The 24,191-nt window shown below is 52.7% G+C and overlaps 1 protein-coding gene across 4 annotated transcripts in view; it reads right to left on the minus strand.

The window, feature by feature from the left end:
- Nucleotides 1-24,191, minus strand: part of LOC140410151 (protein PAT1 homolog 1-like) — a 134,749-nt gene that overhangs the window by 19,629 nt on the left and 90,929 nt on the right. For all 4 annotated transcript variants that reach the window (XM_072498114.1, XM_072498112.1, XM_072498111.1 and 1 more), the window contains 3 exons: nucleotides 8,504-8,563; nucleotides 6,956-7,107; nucleotides 3,221-3,380 (listed from right to left, as the gene is read on the minus strand). In XM_072498114.1, coding sequence (XP_072354215.1) covers nucleotides 3,221-3,380; nucleotides 6,956-7,107; nucleotides 8,504-8,563 — 372 coding nt within the window. The remainder of the gene's footprint in view (nucleotides 1-3,220; nucleotides 3,381-6,955; nucleotides 7,108-8,503; nucleotides 8,564-24,191) is intronic.

A 24,191-nucleotide genomic window follows, 5' to 3' on the forward strand; every position in this document is an offset into this window, starting at 1 on the left:
TGCCCCTTAAATGTCACTATCGTCCCTGCTTCCACCACCTCCTCCGGTAGCGAGTTCCAGGCACCCACTACCCTCTGCGTAAAAAACTTGCCTCGTACATCTACTCTAAACCTTGCCCCTCTCACCTTAAACCTATGCCCCCTAGTAATTGACCCCTCTACCCTGGGGAAAAGCCTCTGACTATCCAATGTGTCTATGCCCCTCATAATTTTGTAGACCACTATCAGGTCGCCCCTCAACCTCGTTCCAGTGAGAACAAACCGAGTTTATTCAACCGCTCCTCATAGCTAATGCCCTCCAAACCAGGCAACATCCTGGTAAATCTCTTCTTCACCCTCTCTAAAGCCTCCACATCCTTCTGGTAGTGTGGCGACCAGAATTGAACACTATACTCCAAGTGTGGCCTAACTAAGATTCTATACAGCTGCAACATGACACTAGCTTTCGGAGCGCTGCTCCTTCCTCAGGTTTTTTAAGGCAGAGGTGGATGGATTCTTGGGTGATTAAGGGTTGGGAGGAGAGGGGGGGGGTGAAAGTCATTGGGGGCAGGCAGGTTGCAGATTTGAAGTTACTGCCAGATCAGCCATGATCTTATTAAATGACGGAGCACATTCTTGTGCATCTAAATGTCATGGATGTGGGACAAAGGGAGTGTTAAAGACTAAAGAAGGCACTGACAGTGGTATAAAGGGAAGATAGTCGATTGTGATAACAGCAGCACATGGGACAGTGCTCTGTGAAAGCTCTTACGGAGAGTGCGGATCCTTGTTCTGCTATCTTACCTTTTAGACTCTATTAACACCTACTTTAGTCTTTGACACTACCATTAACACACCCTATGTCTTGTGTTCATGGCATCTTTGTTAAATTGCTCATGAGCTCCCACCAGCCTGTGGCCTATTTTGCTCCGCCCCCTCTCAAAGAGTATTAAATCCATCACATCTCTCCCTCTCTTTCGCTCTGGAAAAGTCATATGGAATGAAAACATGAACTCGGTTTCTCTCGCCACAGATGCGGCCAGACCGGCGACGTTTCCCCAGCAGTTTCTGTTTTTAGTTCAAATTTCCAGCAGGTGGGGTGTGGCCGGTTAACCTTCGCTCCAGAAGTCAATGTTTCAACAACTCACATAACTTGACATCAACAACCACCCCTTTAAAGCCATGGTGAATTCGGGGAAACGAACCAGCTGCTGGAAAACGGACGATAATGGGGTAAACGAGGGCTACAGGTTGCGCAGACCAGGCTTGTGTCCTTGAAGGCCGAGAGGTGGGTGGACCCAGGCATTTAAAAAAGATTAGAGGGCGATAGCGATGAAATTACTGCCTCAGAACGGGGTGTTAACTTTAAACTTAGAGACAGATTTTTCAGGGCAGGTGTCGGGCGGCACTGCTGTCTCACAGTGCCAGGGAGCTGGGTTCAATTCCGGCCTCGGGTGACGGTGTGGAGTTCGCACCTGCCCCCATGTGGGCCTAGGTTTCCTTTGGGTGCTCCGGTTTCCTCTCTCAGTAAAAAGATGGTTAGTTGGCTTGGCCACGCTAAATTGCCCCCTCGTGTCCAGAGGTGTGCAGATTAGGTGGGGTTATGGGGATAGGTCGAGGGAGTGGGCGTAGACGGGTGCTCTTTCAGAAAGTCGGTGCAGATTCAGTGGGCTAAATGGCCCGCTTCTGCACTGCAGGAATGCTATGAAACTCCGTCCCCACCAAAGCCGCTGGGACGAGGGTGAATTCACAACTTTAATACGGTGGCTGACCAATTTTTGTTGGGCGTTATGGGACCAAGGGGAATAGATGAATTAAGATACAGCGCATCTATCATAGAATTTACAGTGCAGGAGGCCATTCGGCCCATCGAGTCTGCACCAGCCCTTGAAAAGAGCATCTTATCCCATGGCTCCACCCTATCCCCGGAACCCAGTAACCCCACCTAACCTTTTTGGACACTAAGGGGCAATCTTTTAGCATGGCCAATCCACCTAACCCGCAGACCTTTGGACTGTGGGAGAAAACTGGAGCACCCGGAGGAAACTCCACACAGCCAGTCACCTGAAGCCGGAATTGCACCTGGGACCCTGGAGCTGTGCTACGTGCCGCCTAACTTGCGACTATGATCTAGTCACATGTCAGAATGAGCTTGAGGGGGCTGAATGGCCTCTTGTTCCAATGTAGCAGGCTTGTTGACTGAGTGGCCTTCTTCCTGGAGCTACATTCCTGAAGAGGGCAGCACGGCGGCATAGCGGTTAGCACTGTGGCTTTACAGCGCCAGGGTCCCAGGTTCCATTCCCTGCTGGGTCACTGTCTGTGTGGAGTCTGCACGTTCTCCCCGTGTCTCCGTGGGTTTCCTCCGGGTGCTCCGGTTTCCTCCCACAGCCCAAAGACGTGCAGGTCAGGTGGATTGGCCAATGATAAATTGCCCTTAGTGACCAAAACGGTTAGGAGGGGTTATTGGGTTAAGGGGATGGGGTTGAAATGAAGGCTTGGGTGGGTCGGTGCAGACTTGATGGGCCGAATGGCCTTCTTCTGCACTGTATGTTCTATGTTCTAGATGTTTCCAAATCATCATGTTTGTTGAGAGGGGATTCTTGGGCAACACACTCGGAGAATGCAACCCTTTTCAGCCAATAGTCACATTGGTTGTGACGGGTGGTGGAAGCAGGTTCAATTGCAGCACAAGCCAGAGGAAACAGATTAAATGTGATTGGCAAAAGACCCGGGGAGGAGACAAGGAGAACGCAATAAGCAGTTTGGATCTTAAAGCGCTATCTGAATGGGAGCAAATTCAATATTGATTTTAGAAGGGGAATATTTGCAGTGTCGGGGTAGAAAATTGGCCAAGACTTGACTGAATGGCAGAGTAGGCTCAAGGGGAACGCCTGATACATTCCTACTCCCAGCATTAAGACAGAGTGAGGAGGTGGAAGGACATAGAACAAACTGAAGGGCTCTTTCAAAAGATCCAGTCCAAACATGTTTGGCTGAATTGCCGATTTCTGAGCAGTGCAATTCCACCCAATGTAAATTCACCCCTGAAGTCCTGGGATTCAATAGTTTGCCCAGCGGAATGCTCCTTACGGCCGGATTGTGCAGTCAGGCAGCAGGTTGCCCTTGACCCAGAAGCGGTGGGTCATCCTCCGATCAAGCCACTGACGCCATGCAGTTCGCCCCCTCCCCCGCATTCATCTCCCGATACCGCTGCTTCCTCCATCCGGCAGGCGTGCACTCACCTCATCCTGACTGTCCTTCTTGACCAGGTAGGGGAGGTTCCGGGCCGTCGCCAACACCACGTTGGCAGCCTGCTCCGTGCTGAGGAGGTGCAGGACCTTGGCAGCCAGTCGTTTGCCCTTGCGTATACACATGATCTGGACAAAGTGGTCGTCGCTGACTCTGCGTGAAGAGAGAGAGGCGGTTACACCACCTGCCATGGCTCCCTGAAAGAACTGAAGGCCCCGCGTTCAAGGTTTAATCCCACATGGTGGGGCTGCACGGCGGTGCAGTGGTTAGCACTGTTGCCTACAGCGTTGAGGACCCGGGTTCGATCCCGGCCCCGGGTCAGTGTGTGTGGAGTTTGCATATTCTCCCCGTGTCTCTGCGGGTTTCACCCCCACAACCCAAAGACGTGTAGGTTAGGTGGATTAGCCACACTAAAGTACCCTTCAATAAATAGGAACCACATGGACAGCACCCAACTCCCAGACACGCCAAACCCCATACCATCTCCTCTGTTCTCCCTACACACAGACCACACATGCGCACACTCACAGACACGCACTCGTGCTCACTCTCATCATGCACTGGTGTAGAAGATTGCATGCCAAAGAAGGTAGTACGTGCGTTCCCCAATCAGAAACCATGGTTTAACTGGGAGATTCACTCCCTACTGAAGGCCGGGTCTGAGGCATTCAAGGCAGGCCACCCTGACCTATGCAAGAAATCTACGTACAACCTCCACAAAGCCATCAGGGATGCCACGAGACAATACCAGGCTAAGCTCGAGTCACAGACTAACGGCACGGACTCTTGTTGGTTGCGGCAACACTCTACACTCATCCCTGCACCATCTTGACAAGAAGGACTCCTACGTAAGACTCCTATTCATTAACTACAGCTCCGCCTTTAACACCATAATTCCAGCCAAACTCATATCTAAACTCCAAAACCTAGAACTTGGCTCCTCCCTCTGCAACTGGATCCTCAGCGTCCTGACCCATAGATCACAACCAGCAAGGATAAACAACAACACCTCCTCCATTATAGTCCTCTATACCGGGGCCCAGAGAGGCTGCGTACTTAGCCCCCAATATACTCCCTAAACACACACGACTGTGGCAAAATTTGGCTTCAACTCCATCTACAAATTTGCTGATGTCATGACCGTAGTGGGTCGGATCTCGAACAATGATGAGTCAGAGTACAGGAGGGAGATAGAGAACTTATGGCGGAGGTGTAACGACAACAATCTCTCCCTCAATGTCAGCAAAACCAAGGAGTCGGTCATTAACTTCAGGAAGCACTGTACTCACCCCCACCTGCATCAACGGAGCCGAGGTGGAGATGGTTGACAGCTTCAAATTCCTAGGAGTGCACACCACCAACAATCTGCCCTGGTCCACCCATGGCTACGCTATGACTAAGAAAACACAACAGCACCTATACTTCCTCAGGAAACTAAGGAAATTCGGCATGTCCACATCGACTCTTACCAATTTTTACAGATGCACCATAGAAAGCATTATATCTGGCTGCTTCACAGCCTGGTACGGCATCTGCTCGGCCCAAGACCACAAGAAACTACAGAGAGTCGTGAACACAACCCAGTCCATCAGGTGAACCCGCCTCCCGTCCACTACTGCTGCCTTGGGAAAGCAGGCAGCATAATCTCGGATCCCTCCAACCCGGGCTATTATCTTCCAACCTCTTCCATCAGGTGGGAGATACAAAAGTCTGAGAACACGCACTAACAGATTCAAAGACAGATTCATGTTGTTACCCAGACTCCTGAAAGACCCTATGGACCGAATTGATCTCTCCACACATCGTCTTTACTAAGTAATTCTACACTCCGTATACTTCACCCGATGTCAATGTATTTACATTGTGTATTTATGTAGGTCTTACGCTTTTCAAGTATGGAACGATCTGTCTGGACTGTACGCAGAACAATACGTTTCACTGAACCGTGGTACACGTGACAATAAACCCAAATCCACTTGCGCACGTGCTCACACTCATCATGCACTTGCGCACGTGCTCACACTCATCATGCACTTGCACATGTGCTCACACTCATCATGCACTTGCGCACATGCTCACACTCATCATGCACTTGCACGCGTGCTCACTCATCATGCACTTGCACGCGTGCTCACTCATGCACTTGCGCATGTGCTCACTCGTCATACACTTGCGCATGTGCTCACTCATCATACACTTGCGCACGTGTTCACTCATGCACTTGCGCACGTGCTCACTCATGCACTTGCGCACGTGCTCACTCATGCACTTGCGCACGTGCTCACTCATGCACTTGCGCACGTGCTCACTCATGCACTTGCGCACGTGCTCACTCATCATGCACTTGAGCACGTGCTCACACGCTCACTCATCATGCACTTGCGCACGTGCTCACACGCTCACTCATCATGCACTTGCGCACATGCTCACTCATCACGCACTTGCGCATGTGCTCACACTCATCATGCACTTGCACATGTGCTCACTCATGCACTTGCAAATGTGCTCACACTCATCATGCACTTGCGCACGTGCTCACTCATCATGCACTTGCGCACGTGCTCACACTCATCATGCACTTGCACATGTGCTCACACTCATCATGCACTTGCGCACGTGCTCACACTCATCATGCACTTGCGCATGTGCTCACACTCATCATGCACTTGTACGTGCTCACACTCATCATGTACTTGCGCGCGTGCTCACTCATCATGCACTTGCACGCGTGCTCACTCATCATGCACTTGCGCATGTGCTCACTCATCATGCACTTGCGCACGTGCTCACTCATCATGCACTTGCGCACGTGCTCACTCATCATGCACTTGCGCACATGCTCACTCATCATGCACTTGCGCACGTGCTCACTCATGCACTTGCGCACGTGCTCACTCATGCACTTGCGCACGTGCTCACTCATCATGCACTTGAGCACGTGCTCACTCATCATGCACTTGAGCACGTGCTCACACGCTCACTCATCATGCACTTGCGCACGTGCTCACACGCTCACTCATCATGCACTTGCGCACATGCTCACTCATCATGCACTTGCAAATGTGCTCACACTCATCATGCACTTGCACACGTGCTCACACTCATCATGCACTTGCGCACGTGCTCACACATCATGCACTTGCGCACGTGCTCACACTCATCATGCACTTGTACGTGCTCACACTCATCATGTACTTGCGCGCGTGCTCACTCATCATGCACTTGCACGCGTGCTCACTCATCATGCACTTGCGCATGTGCTCACTCATCATGCACTTGCGCACGTGCTCACTCATCATGCACTTGCGCACGTGCTCACTCATCATGCACTTGCGCACGTGCTCACTCATGCACTTGCGCACGTGCTCACTCATGCACTTGCGCACGTGCTCACTCATCATGCACTTGAGCACGTGCTCACACGCTCACTCATCATGCACTTGCGCACGTGCTCACACGCTCACTCATCATGCACTTGCGCACATGCTCACTCATCATGCACTTGCAAATGTGCTCACACTCATCATGCACTTGCGCACGTGCTCTCACTCACCATGCACTTGCGCACAAGCTCACACTCACGCACTTGTGCATGTGCTCACACTCATCGTGCACTTGTGCATGTGCTCACACTCATCATGCACTTGCGCATGTGCTCACACTCATCATGCACTTGTGCATGTGCTCACACTCATCATGCACTTGCGCCCATGCACACGGGGACACACCTCTCGGTGCTGTGAGCCTGCTTCCCTCGCAGATTCTCGTACATCTGAATGATCTTGGATTTCCTTTGCTCCAACACGGCTGGCCGTTCCGCCTCACTCACTTGCAGGAACTTCTTCTCCAAGTCCTGCACCTCGAGCACCAAACTGTACGTCTGAAGAGAGGGATGGATAGAAAGGGGGAGTGTATGAGAGAGGGGGGTGGGGGGCAGATGGACAGAGGAGGAAACAATACCAGTTACAAGCAAGGGCTGCATCTTTTAGAGTACTAACTGTGCTACACAGCGTCCAACCGCAGTTTCACCTAGTATTGGGACGGGGGAGATGGTACAAAAAAAACGGATGTGGGGCCAGGGTTTTTTGATTGCACCTCCCAAAGCAGATATCTCCACTACTAACTCACAGTGGCAGGGCTTGGAGGAGAAGTTCCTGCAAGCGAGTGAGACGGAACGGCCAGCAAGTGCACGACGAGACATTTTGTTGACCGTTGCCTACATGCACAGTTGCCACATTCGGCTGATTTCCAATTGCGTAGTTTATTTCCTACCAGTGTTAGTCAAGTAATATGCATGTAAAGCTGAATTATCAATAGAAATGCAGTCAGCAACACGGTGCTGGATGAGGGGCATTTCTGAGTGACAGTGTGAGGGAGCTGGGGGAGAGGGGTTACTGAGTGACAGTGTGAGGGAGCTGGATTAACATCAGTAGAGATACAGTCAGTAACACAGGGTGCTGGGGGAGAGGGGTTACTGAGTGACAGTGCGAGGGAGCTGGATTAACATCAGTACAGATACAGTCAGTAACACAGGGTGCTGGGGGAGAGGGGTTACTGAGTGTCAGTGTGAGGGAGCTGGGGGAGAGGGGTTACTAAGTGACAGTGTGAGGGAGCTGGGGGAGAGGGGTTACTAAGTGACAGTGTGAGGGAGCTGGGGGAGAGGGGTTACTGAGTGACAGTGTGAGGGAGCTGGATTAACATCAGTAGAGATACAGTCAGTAACACAGGGTGCTGGGGGAGAGGGGTTACTGAGTGACCGTGTGAGGGAGCTGGATTAACATCAGTAGAGATACATCCAGTAACACTGGGTGCTGGGGGAGAGGGGTTACTGAGTGACAGTGTGAGGGAGCTGGATTAACATCAGTAGGGATACAGTCAGTAACACAGGGTGTTGGGGGTGAGGGGTTACTGAGTGACAGTGTGAGGGAGCTGGATTAACATCAGTAGAGATACAGTCAGTAACACAGGGTGCTGGGGGAGAGGGGTTACTGAGTGACAGTGAGGGAGCTGGATTAACATCAGTAGAGATACAGTCAGTAACACAGGGTGCTGGGGGAGAGGGGTTACTGAGTGTCAGTGTGAGGGAGCTGGATTAACATCAGTGGGAATAGTCAGTAACACAGGGTGCTGGGGGAGAGGGATTACTGAGTGACAGTGTGAGGGAGCTGGATTAACATCAGTGGGAATAGTCAGTGATATGGGGGAAGAGAGAGATGAGTTTTTACAGAACACACAAGAGTACCATCCACAGGATGTTTGAGACGTAGAGCACTTACCCGTTCAATGGTGAAGAGTGTTTGCCGCCTCTTGTCCCGCACTAGTTTCTCTTTCGTCTCCTATGGGGAGGAAGGGCAGAGGATCAGAGACGGTGTCTTTTAAAATCTCCCCTCTCCCGGGATGATCAGCCTCCAACCTTCCCCGAACAACTGTGCCATATCACAAACAACTTCAAGGGCTACAAAACAGCTGTCAGTACAGGCGGGTGGTTTTCAGATAGACGTACCCTCGTGTCCCAGTGTCAGGGCAAAAGGAGGTCCCCAGATACACCTGTAACCCTCATCTCCCAGTGTCAGGATGAGGGAGATCAACAGATACACCTGTAACCCTCATTTCCCAGTGTGAGGGGAGATCGACAGATACACCTGTGACCCTCATTTCCCAGTGTCAGTGTGACGGGAGATCGACAGATATAACCTGTAACCCTCCTCTCCCAGTGTCAGGGTGAGGGAGATCGACAGATACACCTGTAACCCTCCTCTCCCAGTGTCAGGGTGAGGGAGATCGACAGATACACCTGTAACCCTCCTCTCCCAGTGTCGGGGCGAGGGAGATCGACAGATACACCTGTAACCCTCCTCTCCCAGTGTCAGGGTGAGGGAGATCGACAGAGACACCTGTAACCCTCCTCTCCCAGTGTCAGGGTGAGGGAGATCGACAGACACACCTGTAACCCTCCTCTCCCAGTGTCAGGGTGAGGGAGATCGACAGATACACCTGTAACCCTCATTTCCCAGTGTCAGTGTGACGGGAGATCGACAGACACACCTGTAACCCTCCTTTCCCAGTGTCAGTGTGACGGGAGATCGACAGATACACCTGTAACCCCCCCCCCAGTGTCAGGATGAGGGAGATCGACAGATACACCTGTAACCCTCCTCTCCCAGTGTCAGGGTGAGGGAGATCGACAGATACACCTGTAACCCTCATTTCCCAGTGTCACGATGAGGAAGATCGACAGACACACCTGTAACCCTCCTCTCGCAGTGTCACGATGAGGAAGATCGACAGACACACCTGTAGCCTTCCTCTCCCAGTGTCAGGATGAGGGAGATCGGCAGATACACCTGTAACCCTCCTCTCCCAGTGTCAGCGTGAGGGAGATCGACAGACACACCTGTAACCCTCCTTTCCCAGTGTCAGTGTGACGGGAGATCGACAGATACACTTGTAACCCTCATTTCCCAGTGTCAGGGTGAGGGAGATCGACAGATACACCTGTAACCCTCCTCTCCCAGTGTCAGCGTGAGGGAGATCGACAGATACACTTGTAACCCTCATTTCCCAGTGTCAGGATGAGGGAGATCGACAGACACACCTGTAACCCTCATTTCCCAGTGTCAGTGTGACGGGAGATCGACAGACACACCTGTAACCCTCCTTTCCCAGTGTCAGTGTGACGGGAGATCGACAGACACACCTGTAACCCTCATTTCCCAGTGTCAGTGTGACGGGAGATCGACAGACACACCTGTAACCCTCCTTTCCCAGTGTCAGTGTGACGGGAGATCGACAGATTCACCTGTAACCCTCATTTCCAAGTGTCAGGGTGAGGGAGATCGACAGATACACCTGTAACCTTCCTCTCCCTGTGTCACGATGAGGGAGATCGACTGACAAACCTGCAACCCTCCTCTCCCAGTGTCAGGGTGACGGGAGATCGACAGATACACCTGTAACCCTCCTCTCCCAGTGTCAGGGTGAGGGAGATCGACAGATACACCTGTAACCCTCATTTCCCAGTGTCAGGATGAGGGAGATCGGCAGATACACTTGTAACCTTCCTCTCCCAGTGTCACGATGAGGGAGATCGACTGACAAACCTGCAACCCTCCTCTCCCAGTGTCAGGGTGACGGGAGATCGACAGACACACCTGTAACCCTCATTTCCCAGTGTCAGGGTGACGGGAGATCGACAGATACACCTGTAACCTTCCTCTCCCAGTGTCAGGATGAGGGAGATCGACAGATACACCTGTAACCCTCATTTCCCAGTGTCAGGATGAGGGAGATCGACAGATACACCTGTAACCCTCCTCTCCCAGTGTCAGGATGAGGGAGAACGACAGATACACCTGTAACCCTCATTTCCCAGTGTCAGGATGAGGGAGATCGACAGATACACCTGTAACCCTCCCCCCCCCAGTGTCAGGATGAGGGAGATCGACAGATACACCTGTAACCCTCCTCTCCCAGTGTCAGGATGAGGGAGATCGGCAGATACACCTGTAACCCTCATTTCCCAGTGTCAGGGTGACGCGAGATCGACAGATGCACCTGTAACCCTCCTCTCCCAGTGTCAGGATGAGGGAGATCGACAGACACACCTGTAACCTTCTTCTCCCAGTGTCAGGATGAGGGAGATCGACAGATATACCTGTAACCCTCATTTCCCAGTGTCAGGATGAGGGAGATCGACAGATACACCTGTAACCCTCCTCTCCCAGTGTCAGGATGAGGGAGATCGACAGATACACCTGTAACCCTCATTTCCCAGTGTCAGGATGAGGGAGGTCGACAGATACACCTGTAACCCTCCTCTCCCAGTGTCAGGGTGAGGGAGATCGACAGATACACCTGTAACCCTCCTCTCCCAGTGTCAGGGTGAGGGAGATCGACAGATACACCTGTAACCCTCCTCTCCCAGTGTCAGGGTGAGGGAGATCGACAGATACACCTGTAACCCTCATTTCCCAGTGTCAGTGTGACGGGAGATCGACAGACACACCTGTAACCCTCCTTTCCCAGTGTCAGTGTGACGGGAGATCGACAGATACACCTGTAACCCCCCCCCCAGTGTCAGGATGAGGGAGATCGACAGATACACCTGTAACCCTCCTCTCCCAGTGTCAGGGTGAGGGAGATCGACAGATACACCTGTAACCCTCATTTCCCAGTGTCACGATGAGGAAGATCGACAGACACACCTGTAACCCTCCTCTCGCAGTGTCACGATGAGGAAGACCGACAGACACACCTGTAGCCTTCCTCTCCCAGTGTCAGGATGAGGGAGATCGGCAGGTACACCTGTAACCCTCCTCTCCCAGTGTCAGCGTGAGGGAGATCGACAGACACACCTGTAACCCTCATTTCCCAGTGTCAGTGTGACGGGAGATCGACAGACACACCTGTAACCCTCCTTTCCCAGTGTCAGTGTGACGGGAGATCGACAGATACACCTGTAACCCTCATCTCCCAGTGTCAGGATGAGGGAGATCGACAGATACACCTGTAACCCTCATTTCCCAGTGTCAGGGTGACGGGAGATCGACAGATACACCAGTAACCTTCCTCTCCCAGTGTCAGGATGAGGGAGATCGACAGATACACCTGTAACCCTCATTTCCCAGTGTCAGGATGAGGGAGATCGACAGATACACCTGTAACCCTCCTCTCCCAGTGTCAGAATGAGGGAGAACGACAGATACACCTGTAACCCTCATTTCCCAGTGTCAGGATGAGGGAGATCGACAGATACACCTGTAACCCTCATTTCCCAGTGTCAGGGTGAGGGAGATCGACAGACACACCTGTAACCTTCCTCTCCCAGTGTCAGGATGAGGGAGATCGACAGATACACCTGTAACCCTCATCTCCGTGTCAGGGTGAGGGAGATCGACAGAGACACCTGTAACCCTCATTTCCCAGTGTCAGTGTGACAGGAGATCGACAGACACACCTGTAACCCTCATTTCCCAGTGTCAGGATGAGGGAGATCGACAGATACACCTGTAACCTTCCTCTCCCAGTGTCAGGATGAGGGAGATCGACAGATACACCTGTAACCCTCATTTCCCAGTGTCAGGATGAGGGAGATCGACAGATACACCTGTAACCCTCCCCCCCCAGTGTCAGGATGAGGGAGATCGACAGATACACCTGTAACCTTCCTCTCCCAGTGTCAGGATGAGGGAGATCGACAGATACACCTGTAACCCTCATTTCCCAGTGTCAGGATGAGGGAGATCGACTGACAAACCTGCAACCCTCCTCTCCCAGTGTCAGGGTGACGGGAGATCGACAGATACACCTGTAACCCTCCTCTCCCAGTGTCAGGGTGACGGGAGATCGACAGATACACCTGTAACCCTCCTCTCCCAGTGTCAGGGTGAGGGAGATCGACAGATACACCTGTAACCCTCATTTCCCAGTGTCAGGATGAGGGAGATCGGCAGATAGACTTGTAACCTTCCTCTCCCAGTGTCACGATGAGGGAGATCGACTGACAAACCTGCAACCCTCCTCTCCCAGTGTAAGTGTGACGGGAGATCAACAGACACACCTGTAACCCTCATTTCCCAGTGTCAGGGTGACGGGAGATCGACAGATACACCTGTAACCTTCCTCTCCCAGTGTCAGGATGAGGGAGATCGACAGATACACCTGTAACCCTCATTTCCCAGTGTCAGGATGAGGGAGATCGACAGATACACCTGTAACCCTCCTCTCCCAGTGTCAGGATGAGGGAGAACGACAGATACACCTGTAACCCTCCTCTCCCAGTGTCAGGATGAGGGAGATCGACAGATACACGTGTAACCCTCCTCTCCCAGTGTCAGGATGAGGGAGATCGATAGATACACCTGTAACCCTCATTTCCCAGTGTCAGGATGAGGGAGGTCGACAGATACACCTGTAACCCTCCTCTCCCAGTGTCAGGATGAGGGAGATCGACAGATACACCTGTAACCCTCCTCTCCCAGTGTCAGGATGAGGGAGATCGACAGACACACCTGTAACCTTCCTCTCCCAGTGTCAGGATGAGGGAGATCGACAGATACATCTGTAACCCTCATTTCCCAGTGTCACGATGAGGAAGATCGACAGACACACCTGTAACCCTCCTCTCCCAGTGTCAGGATGAGGGAGATCGACAGACACACCTGTAACCCTCCTCTCCCAGTGTCAGGATGAGGGAGATCGACAGATATACCTGTAACCCTCCTCTCCCAGTGTCAGGATGAGGGAGATCGACAGATACACCTGTAACCCTTTTCTCCCAGTGTCAGGATGAGGGAGATCGACAGACACATCTGTAACCCTCCTCTCCCAGTGTCAGGATGAGGGAGATCGACAGATACACCTGTAACCCTCATCTCCCAGTGTCAGGATGAGGGAGATCGACAGACACACCAGTAACCTTCCTCTCCCAGTGTCAGGATGAGGGAGATTGACAGATACACCTGTAACCCTCCTCCCAGTGTCAGGATGAGGAAGATCGACAGATACACTTGTAACCTTCCTCTCCCAGTGTCACGATGAGGGAGATCGACTGACAAACCTGCAACCCTCCTCTCCCAGTGTCAGGGTGACGGGAGATCGACAGATACACCTATAACCCTCATTTCCCAGTGTCAGGGTGACAGGAGTTCGACAGATACACTGGGAGAGGAGGGTTACAGGTGTATCTGTCGAACTCCTGTCACCCTGACACTGGGAAATGAGGGTTATAGGTGTATCTGTCGATCTCCCGTCACACTGACACTGGGAGAGGAGAGTTACAGGTGTATCTGTTGATCTCCCGTCACCCTGACACTGGGAGAGGAGGGTTGCAGGTTTGTCAGTCGATCTCCCTCATCGTGACACTGGGAGAGGAAGGTTACAAGTGTATCTGTCGATCTTCCTCATCCTGACACTGGGAGAGGAAGGCTACAGGTGTGTCTGTCGATCTTCCTCATCGTGACACTGCGAGAGGAGGGTTACAGGTGTATCTGTCGATCTCCCTCACCCTGACACTGGGAGAGGAGGGTCACAGGTGTATCTGTCGATCTCCCTCATCCTGACACTGGGGGGGGGGTTACAGGTGTATCTGTTGATCTCCCGTCACACTTACACTGGGAGAGGAGGGTTACAGGTGTAAGTGTGACGGGAGATCAACAGATACACCTGTAACCCTCATTTCCCAGTGTCAGGGTGAGGGAGATCGACAGACACACCTGTAACCTTCCTCTCCCAGTGTCAGGATGAGGGAGATCGACAGATACACCTGTAACCCTCATCTCCCAGTGTCACGATGAGGAAGATCGACAGACACACCTGTAGCCTTCCTCTCCCAGTGTCAGGATGAGGGAGATCGGCAGATACACCTGTAACCCTCCTCTCCCAGTGTCAGCGTGAGGGAGATCGACAGACACACCTGTAACCCTCATTTCCCAGTGTCAGTGTGACGGGAGATCGACAGACACACCTGTAACCCTCCTTTCCCAGTGTCAGTGTGACGGGAGATCGACAGATACACTTGTAACCCTCATTTCCCAGTGTCAGGGTGAGGGAGATCGACAGATACACCTGTAACCCTCCTCTCCCAGTGTCAGCGTGAGGGAGATCGACAGATACACCTGTAACCCTCCTCTCCCAGTGTCAGTGTGACGGGAGATCGACAGATTCACCTGTAACCCTCATTTCCAAGTGTCAGGGTGAGGGAGATCGACAGATACACCTGTAACCTTCCTCTCCCTGTGTCACGATGAGGGAGATCGACTGACAAACCTGCAACCCTCCTCTCCCAGTGTCAGGGTGACGGGAGATCGACAGATACACCTGTAACCCTCCTCTCCCAGTGTAAGTGTGACGGGAGATCAACAGACACACCTGTAACCCTCATTTCCCAGTGTCAGGATGAGGGAGATCGACAGATATACCTGTAACCCTCCTCTCCCAGTGTCAGGATGAGGGAGATCGACAGATACACCTGTAACCCTTTTCTCCCAGTGTCAGGATGAGGGAGATCGACAGACACATCTGTAACCCTCCTCTCCCAGTGTCAGGATGAGGGAGATCGACAGATACACCTGTAACCCTCATCTCCCAGTGTCAGGATGAGGGAGATCGACAGACACACCAGTAACCTTCCTCTCCCAGTGTCAGGATGAGGGAGATTGACAGATACACCTGTAACCCTCCTCCCAGTGTCAGGATGAGGAAGATCGACAGATACACTTGTAACCTTCCTCTCCCAGTGTCACGATGAGGGAGATCGACTGACAAACCTGCAACCCTCCTCTCCCAGTGTCAGGGTGACGGGAGATCGACAGATACACCTATAACCCTCATTTCCCAGTGTCAGGGTGACAGGAGTTCGACAGATACACTGGGAGAGGAGGGTTACAGGTGTATCTGTCGAACTCCTGTCACCCTGACACTGGGAAATGAGGGTTATAGGTGTATCTGTCGATCTCCCGTCACACTGACACTGGGAGAGGAGAGTTACAGGTGTATCTGTTGATCTCCCGTCACCCTGACACTGGGAGAGGAGGGTTGCAGGTTTGTCAGTCGATCTCCCTCATCGTGACACTGGGAGAGGAAGGTTACAAGTGTATCTGTCGATCTTCCTCATCCTGACACTGGGAGAGGAAGGCTACAGGTGTGTCTGTCGATCTTCCTCATCGTGACACTGCGAGAGGAGGGTTACAGGTGTGTCTGTCGATCTTCCTCATCGTGACACTGGGAAATGAGGGTTACAGGTGTATCTGTCGATCTCCCTCACCCTGACACTGGGAGAGGAGGGTTACAGGTGTATCTGTCGATCTCCCTCATCCTGACACTGGGGGGGGGGTTACAGGTGTATCTGTTGATCTCCCGTCACACTTACACTGGGAGAGGAGGGTTACAGGTGTAAGTGTGACGGGAGATCAACAGATACACCTGTAACCCTCATTTCCCAGTGTCAGGGTGAGGGAGATCGACAGACACACCTGTAACCTTCCTCTCCCAGTGTCAGGATGAGGGAGATCGACAGATACACCTGTAACCCTCATCTCCCAGTGTCACGATGAGGAAGATCGACAGACACACCTGTAGCCTTCCTCTCCCAGTGTCAGGATGAGGGAGATCGGCAGATACACCTGTAACCCTCCTCTCCCAGTGTCAGCGTGAGGGAGATCGACAGACACACCTGTAACCCTCATTTCCCAGTGTCAGTGTGACGGGAGATCGACAGACACACCTGTAACCCTCCTTTCCCAGTGTCAGTGTGACGGGAGATCGACAGATACACTTGTAACCCTCATTTCCCAGTGTCAGGGTGAGGGAGATCGACAGATACACCTGTAACCCTCCTCTCCCAGTGTCAGCGTGAGGGAGATCGACAGATACACCTGTAACCCTCCTCTCCCAGTGTCAGTGTGACGGGAGATCGACAGATTCACCTGTAACCCTCATTTCCAAGTGTCAGGGTGAGGGAGATCGACAGATACACCTGTAACCTTCCTCTCCCTGTGTCACGATGAGGGAGATCGACTGACAAACCTGCAACCCTCCTCTCCCAGTGTCAGGGTGACGGGAGATCGACAGATACACCTGTAACCCTCCTCTCCCAGTGTAAGTGTGACGGGAGATCAACAGACACACCTGTAACCCTCATTTCCCAGTGTCAGGGTGACGGGAGATCGACAGATACACCTGTAACCTTCCTCTCCCAGTGTCAGGATGAGGGAGATCGACAGATACACCTGTAACCCTCATTTCCCAGTGTCAGGATGAGGGAGATCGACAGATACACCTGTAACCCTCCTCTCCCAGTGTCAGGATGAGGGAGAACGACAGATACACCTGTAACCCTCATTTCCCAGTGTCAGGATGAGGGAGATCGACAGATACACCTGTAACCCTCCCCCCCCCAGTGTCAGGATGAGGGAGATCGACAGATACACCTGTAACCCTCCTCTCCCAGTGTCAGGATGAGGGAGATCGACAGATACACCTGTAACCCTCCTCTCCCAGTGTCAGGATGAGGGAGATCGACAGACACACCTGTAACCTTCTTCTCCCAGTGTCAGGATGAGGGAGATCGACAGATATACCTGTAACCCTCATTTCCCAGTGTCAGGATGAGGGAGATCGACAGATACACCTGTAACCCTCCTCTCCCAGTGTCAGGATGAGGGAGATCGACAGATACACCTGTAACCCTCATTTCCCAGTGTCAGGATGAGGGAGGTCGACAGATACACCTGTAACCCTCCTCTCCCAGTGTCAGGGTGAGGGAGATCGACAGATACACCTGTAACCCTCCTCTCCCAGTGTCAGGGTGAGGGAGATCGACAGATACACCTGTAACCCTCATTTCCCAGTGTCAGTGTGACGGGAGATCGACAGACACACCTGTAACCCTCCTTTCCCAGTGTCAGTGTGACGGGAGATCGACAGATACACCTGTAACCCCCCCCCCAGTGTCAGGATGAGGGAGATCGACAGATACACCTGCAACCCTCCTCTCCCAGTGTCAGGGTGAGGGAGATCGACAGATACACCTGTAACCCTCATTTCCCAGTGTCACGATGAGGAAGATCGACAGACACACCTGTAACCCTCCTCTCGCAGTGTCACGATGAGGAAGACCGACAGACACACCTGTAGCCTTCCTCTCCCAGTGTCAGGATGAGGGAGATCGGCAGATACACCTGTAACCCTCCTCTCCCAGTGTCAGCGTGAGGGAGATCGACAGACACACCTGTAACCCTCATTTCCCAGTGTCAGTGTGACGGGAGATCGACAGACACACCTGTAACCCTCCTTTCCCAGTGTCAGTGTGACGGGAGATCGACAGATACACCTGTAACCCTCATCTCCCAGTGTCAGGATGAGGGAGATCGACAGATACACCTGTAACCCTCATTTCCCAGTGTCAGGGTGACGGGAGATCGACAGATACACCAGTAACCTTCCTCTCCCAGTGACAGGATGAGGGAGATCGACAGATACACCTGTAACCCTCATTTCCCAGTGTCAGGATGAGGGAGATCGACAGATACACCTGTAACCCTCCTCTCCCAGTGTCAGAATGAGGGAGAACGACAGATACACCTGTAACCCTCATTTCCCAGTGTCAGGATGAGGGAGATCGACAGATACACCTGTAACCCTCATTTCCCAGTGTCAGGGTGAGGGAGATCGACAGACACACCTGTAACCTTCCTCTCCCAGTGTCAGGATGAGGGAGATCGACAGATACACCTGTAACCTTCCTCTCCCAGTGTCAGGATGAGGGAGATCGACAGATACACCTGTAACCCTCATTTCCCAGTGTCAGGATGAGGGAGATCGACAGATACACCTGTAACCCTCCCCCCCCAGTGTCAGGATGAGGGAGATCGACAGATACACCTGTAACCTTCCTCTCCCAGTGTCAGGATGAGGGAGATCGACAGATACACCTGTAACCCTCATTTCCCAGTGTCAGGATGAGGGAGATCGACTGACAAACCTGCAACCCTCCTCTCCCAGTGTCAGGGTGACGGGAGATCGACAGATACACCTGTAACCCTCCTCTCCCAGTGTCAGGGTGACGGGAGATCGACAGATACACCTGTAACCCTCCTCTCCCAGTGTCAATGTGAGGGAGATCGACAGATACACCTGTAACCCTCATTTCCCAGTGTCAGGATGAGGGAGATCGGCAGATAGACTTGTAACCTTCCTCTCCCAGTGTCACGATGAGGGAGATCGACTGACAAACCTGCAACCCTCCTCTCCCAGTGTCAGGGTGACGGGAGATCGACAGATAAACCTGTAACCCTCCTCTCCCAGTGTAAGTGTGACGGGAGATCAACAGACACACCTGTAACCCTCATTTCCCAGTGTCAGGGTGACGGGAGATCGACAGATACACCTCTAACCTTCCTCTCCCAGTGTCAGGATGAGGGAGATCGACAGATACACCTGTAACCCTCATTTCCCAGTGTCAGGATGAGGGAGATCGACAGATACACCTGTAACCCTCCTCTCCCAGTGTCAGGATGAGGAAGATCGACAGACACACCTGTAGCCTTCCTCTCCCAGTGTCAGGATGAGGGAGATCGGCAGATACACCTGTAACCCTCCTCTCCCAGTGTCAGCGTGAGGGAGATCGACAGACACACCTGTAACCCTCATTTCCCAGTGTCAGTGTGACGGGAGATCGACAGACACACCTGTAACCCTCCTTTCCCAGTGTCAGTGTGACGGGAGATCGACAGATACACTTGTAACCCTCATTTCCCAGTGTCAGGGTGAGGGAGATCGACAGATACACCTGTAACCCTCCTCTCCCAGTGTCAGCGTGAGGGAGATCGACAGATACACCTGTAACCCTCCTCTCCCAGTGTCAGTGTGACGGGAGATCGACAGATTCACCTGTAACCCTCATTTCCAAGTGTCAGGGTGAGGGAGATCGACAGATACACCTGTAACCTTCCTCTCCCTGTGTCACGATGAGGGAGATCGACTGACAAACCTGCAACCCTCCTCTCCCAGTGTCAGGGTGACGGGAGATCGACAGATACACCTGTAACCCTCCTCTCCCAGTGTAAGTGTGACGGGAGATCAACAGACACACCTGTAACCCTCATTTCCCAGTGTCAGGGTGACGGGAGATCGACAGATACACCTGTAACCCTCCTCTCCCAGTGTCAGGGTGACGGGAGATCGACAGATACACCTGTAACCCTCCTCTCCCAGTGTCAATGTGAGGGAGATCGACAGATACACCTGTAACCCTCATTTCCCAGTGTCAGGATGAGGGAGATCGGCAGATAGACTTGTAACCTTCCTCTCCCAGTGTCACGATGAGGGAGATCGACTGACAAACCTGCAACCCTCCTCTCCCAGTGTCAGGGTGACGGGAGATCGACAGATAAACCTGTAACCCTCCTCTCCCAGTGTAAGTGTGACGGGAGATCAACAGACACACCTGTAACCCTCATTTCCCAGTGTCAGGGTGACGGGAGATCGACAGATACACCTCTAACCTTCCTCTCCCAGTGTCAGGATGAGGGAGATCGACAGATACACCTGTAACCCTCATTTCCCAGTGTCAGGATGAGGGAGATCGACAGATACACCTGTAACCCTCCTCTCCCAGTGTCAGGATGAGGAAGATCGACAGACACACCTGTAGCCTTCCTCTCCCAGTGTCAGGATGAGGGAGATCGGCAGATACACCTGTAACCCTCCTCTCCCAGTGTCAGCGTGAGGGAGATCGACAGACACACCTGTAACCCTCATTTCCCAGTGTCAGTGTGACGGGAGATCGACAGACACACCTGTAACCCTCCTTTCCCAGTGTCAGTGTGACGGGAGATCGACAGATACACTTGTAACCCTCATTTCCCAGTGTCAGGGTGAGGGAGATCGACAGATACACCTGTAACCCTCCTCTCCCAGTGTCAGCGTGAGGGAGATCGACAGATACACCTGTAACCCTCCTCTCCCAGTGTCAGTGTGACGGGAGATCGACAGATTCACCTGTAACCCTCATTTCCAAGTGTCAGGGTGAGGGAGATCGACAGATACACCTGTAACCTTCCTCTCCCTGTGTCACGATGAGGGAGATCGACTGACAAACCTGCAACCCTCCTCTCCCAGTGTCAGGGTGACGGGAGATCGACAGATACACCTGTAACCCTCCTCTCCCAGTGTAAGTGTGACGGGAGATCAACAGACACACCTGTAACCCTCATTTCCCAGTGTCAGGGTGACGGGAGATCGACAGATACACCTGTAACCTTCCTCTCCCAGTGTCAGGATGAGGGAGATCGACAGATACACCTGTAACCCTCATTTCCCAGTGTCAGGATGAGGGAGATCGACAGATACACCTGTAACCCTCCTCTCCCAGTGTCAGGATGAGGGAGAACGACAGATACACCTGTAACCCTCATTTCCCAGTGTCAGGATGAGGGAGATCGACAGATACACCTGTAACCCTCCCCCCCCCAGTGTCAGGATGAGGGAGATCGACAGATACACCTGTAACCCTCCTCTCCCAGTGTCAGGATGAGGGAGATCGACAGATACACCTGTAACCCTCCTCTCCCAGTGTCAGGATGAGGGAGATCGACAGACACACCTGTAACCTTCTTCTCCCAGTGTCAGGATGAGGGAGATCGACAGATATACCTGTAACCCTCATTTCCCAGTGTCAGGATGAGGGAGATCGACAGATACACCTGTAACCCTCCTCTCCCAGTGTCAGGATGAGGGAGATCGACAGATACACCTGTAACCCTCATTTCCCAGTGTCAGGATGAGGGAGGTCGACAGATACACCTGTAACCCTCCTCTCCCAGTGTCAGGGTGAGGGAGATCGACAGATACACCTGTAACCCTCCTCTCCCAGTGTCAGGGTGAGGGAGATCGACAGATACACCTGTAACCCTCATTTCCCAGTGTCAGTGTGACGGGAGATCGACAGACACACCTGTAACCCTCCTTTCCCAGTGTCAGTGTGACGGGAGATCGACAGATACACCTGTAACCCCCCCCCCAGTGTCAGGATGAGGGAGATCGACAGATACACCTGCAACCCTCCTCTCCCAGTGTCAGGGTGAGGGAGATCGACAGATACACCTGTAACCCTCATTTCCCAGTGTCACGATGAGGAAGATCGACAGACACACCTGTAACCCTCCTCTCGCAGTGTCACGATGAGGAAGACCGACAGACACACCTGTAGCCTTCCTCTCCCAGTGTCAGGATGAGGGAGATCGGCAGATACACCTGTAACCCTCCTCTCCCAGTGTCAGCGTGAGGGAGATCGACAGACACACCTGTAACCCTCATTTCCCAGTGTCAGTGTGACGGGAGATCGACAGACACACCTGTAACCCTCCTTTCCCAGTGTCAGTGTGACGGGAGATCGACAGATACACCTGTAACCCTCATCTCCCAGTGTCAGGATGAGGGAGATCGACAGATACACCTGTAACCCTCATTTCCCAGTGTCAGGGTGACGGGAGATCGACAGATACACCAGTAACCTTCCTCTCCCAGTGACAGGATGAGGGAGATCGACAGATACACCTGTAACCCTCATTTCCCAGTGTCAGGATGAGGGAGATCGACAGATACACCTGTAACCCTCCTCTCCCAGTGTCAGAATGAGGGAGAACGACAGATACACCTGTAACCCTCATTTCCCAGTGTCAGGATGAGGGAGATCGACAGATACACCTGTAACCCTCATTTCCCAGTGTCAGGGTGAGGGAGATCGACAGACACACCTGTAACCTTCCTCTCCCAGTGTCAGGATGAGGGAGATCGACAGATACACCTGTAACCTTCCTCTCCCAGTGTCAGGATGAGGGAGATCGACAGATACACCTGTAACCCTCATTTCCCAGTGTCAGGATGAGGGAGATCGACAGATACACCTGTAACCCTCCCCCCCCAGTGTCAGGATGAGGGAGATCGACAGATACACCTGTAACCTTCCTCTCCCAGTGTCAGGATGAGGGAGATCGACAGATACACCTGTAACCCTCATTTCCCAGTGTCAGGATGAGGGAGATCGACTGACAAACCTGCAACCCTCCTCTCCCAGTGTCAGGGTGACGGGAGATCGACAGATACACCTGTAACCCTCCTCTCCCAGTGTCAGGGTGACGGGAGATCGACAGATACACCTGTAACCCTCCTCTCCCAGTGTCAATGTGAGGGAGATCGACAGATACACCTGTAACCCTCATTTCCCAGTGTCAGGATGAGGGAGATCGGCAGATAGACTTGTAACCTTCCTCTCCCAGTGTCACGATGAGGGAGATCGACTGACAAACCTGCAACCCTCCTCTCCCAGTGTCAGGGTGACGGGAGATCGACAGATAAACCTGTAACCCTCCTCTCCCAGTGTAAGTGTGACGGGAGATCAACAGACACACCTGTAACCCTCATTTCCCAGTGTCAGGGTGACGGGAGATCGACAGATACACCTCTAACCTTCCTCTCCCAGTGTCAGGATGAGGGAGATCGACAGATACACCTGTAACCCTCATTTCCCAGTGTCAGGATGAGGGAGATCGACAGATACACCTGTAACCCTCCTCTCCCAGTGTCAGGATGAGGGAGATCGACAGATACACGTGTAACCCTCCTCTCCCAGTGTCAGGATGAGGGAGATCGATAGATACACCTGTAACCCTCATTTCCCAGTGTCAGGATGAGGGAGGTCGACAGATACACCTGTAACCCTCATTTCCCAGTGTCACGATGAGGGAGATCGACAGATACACCTGTAACCCTCCCCCCCCCAGTGTCAGGATGAGGGAGATCGACAGATACACCTGTAACCCTCCTCTCCCAGTGTCAGGATGAGGGAGATCGACAGACACACCTGTAACCTTCCTCTCCCAGTGTCAGGATGAGGGAGATCGACAGATACACCGGTAACCCTCATTTCCCAGTGTCAGGATGAGGGAGATCGACAGATACACCTGTAACCCTCCCCCCCCCAGTGTCAGGATGAGGGAGATCGACAGATACACCTGTAACCCTCATCTCCCAGTGTCAGGATGAGGGAGATCGACAGATACATCTGTAACCCTCATTTCCCAGTGTCACGATGAGGAAGATCGACAGACACACCTGTAACCCTCCTCTCCCAGTGTCAGGATGAGGGAGATCGACAGACACACCTGTAACCCTCCTCTCCCAGTGTCAGGATGAGGGAGATCGACAGATATACCTGTAACCCTCCTCTCCCAGTGTCAGGATGAGGGAGATCGACAGACACACCTGTAACCCTCCTCCCCCAGTGTCAGGATGAGGGAGATCGACAGATATACCTGTAACCTTCCTCTCCCAGTGTCAGGATGAGGGAGATTGACAGATACACCTGTAACCCTCCTCCCAGTGTCAGGATGAGGGAGATCGACAGATATACCTGTAACCTTCCTCTCCCAGTGTCACGATGAGGGAGATCGACTGACAAACCTG

This window comes from Scyliorhinus torazame, chromosome 4 (assembly GCF_047496885.1).
Source record: "Scyliorhinus torazame isolate Kashiwa2021f chromosome 4, sScyTor2.1, whole genome shotgun sequence".
Lineage (NCBI taxonomy): Eukaryota > Metazoa > Chordata > Chondrichthyes > Carcharhiniformes > Scyliorhinidae > Scyliorhinus > Scyliorhinus torazame.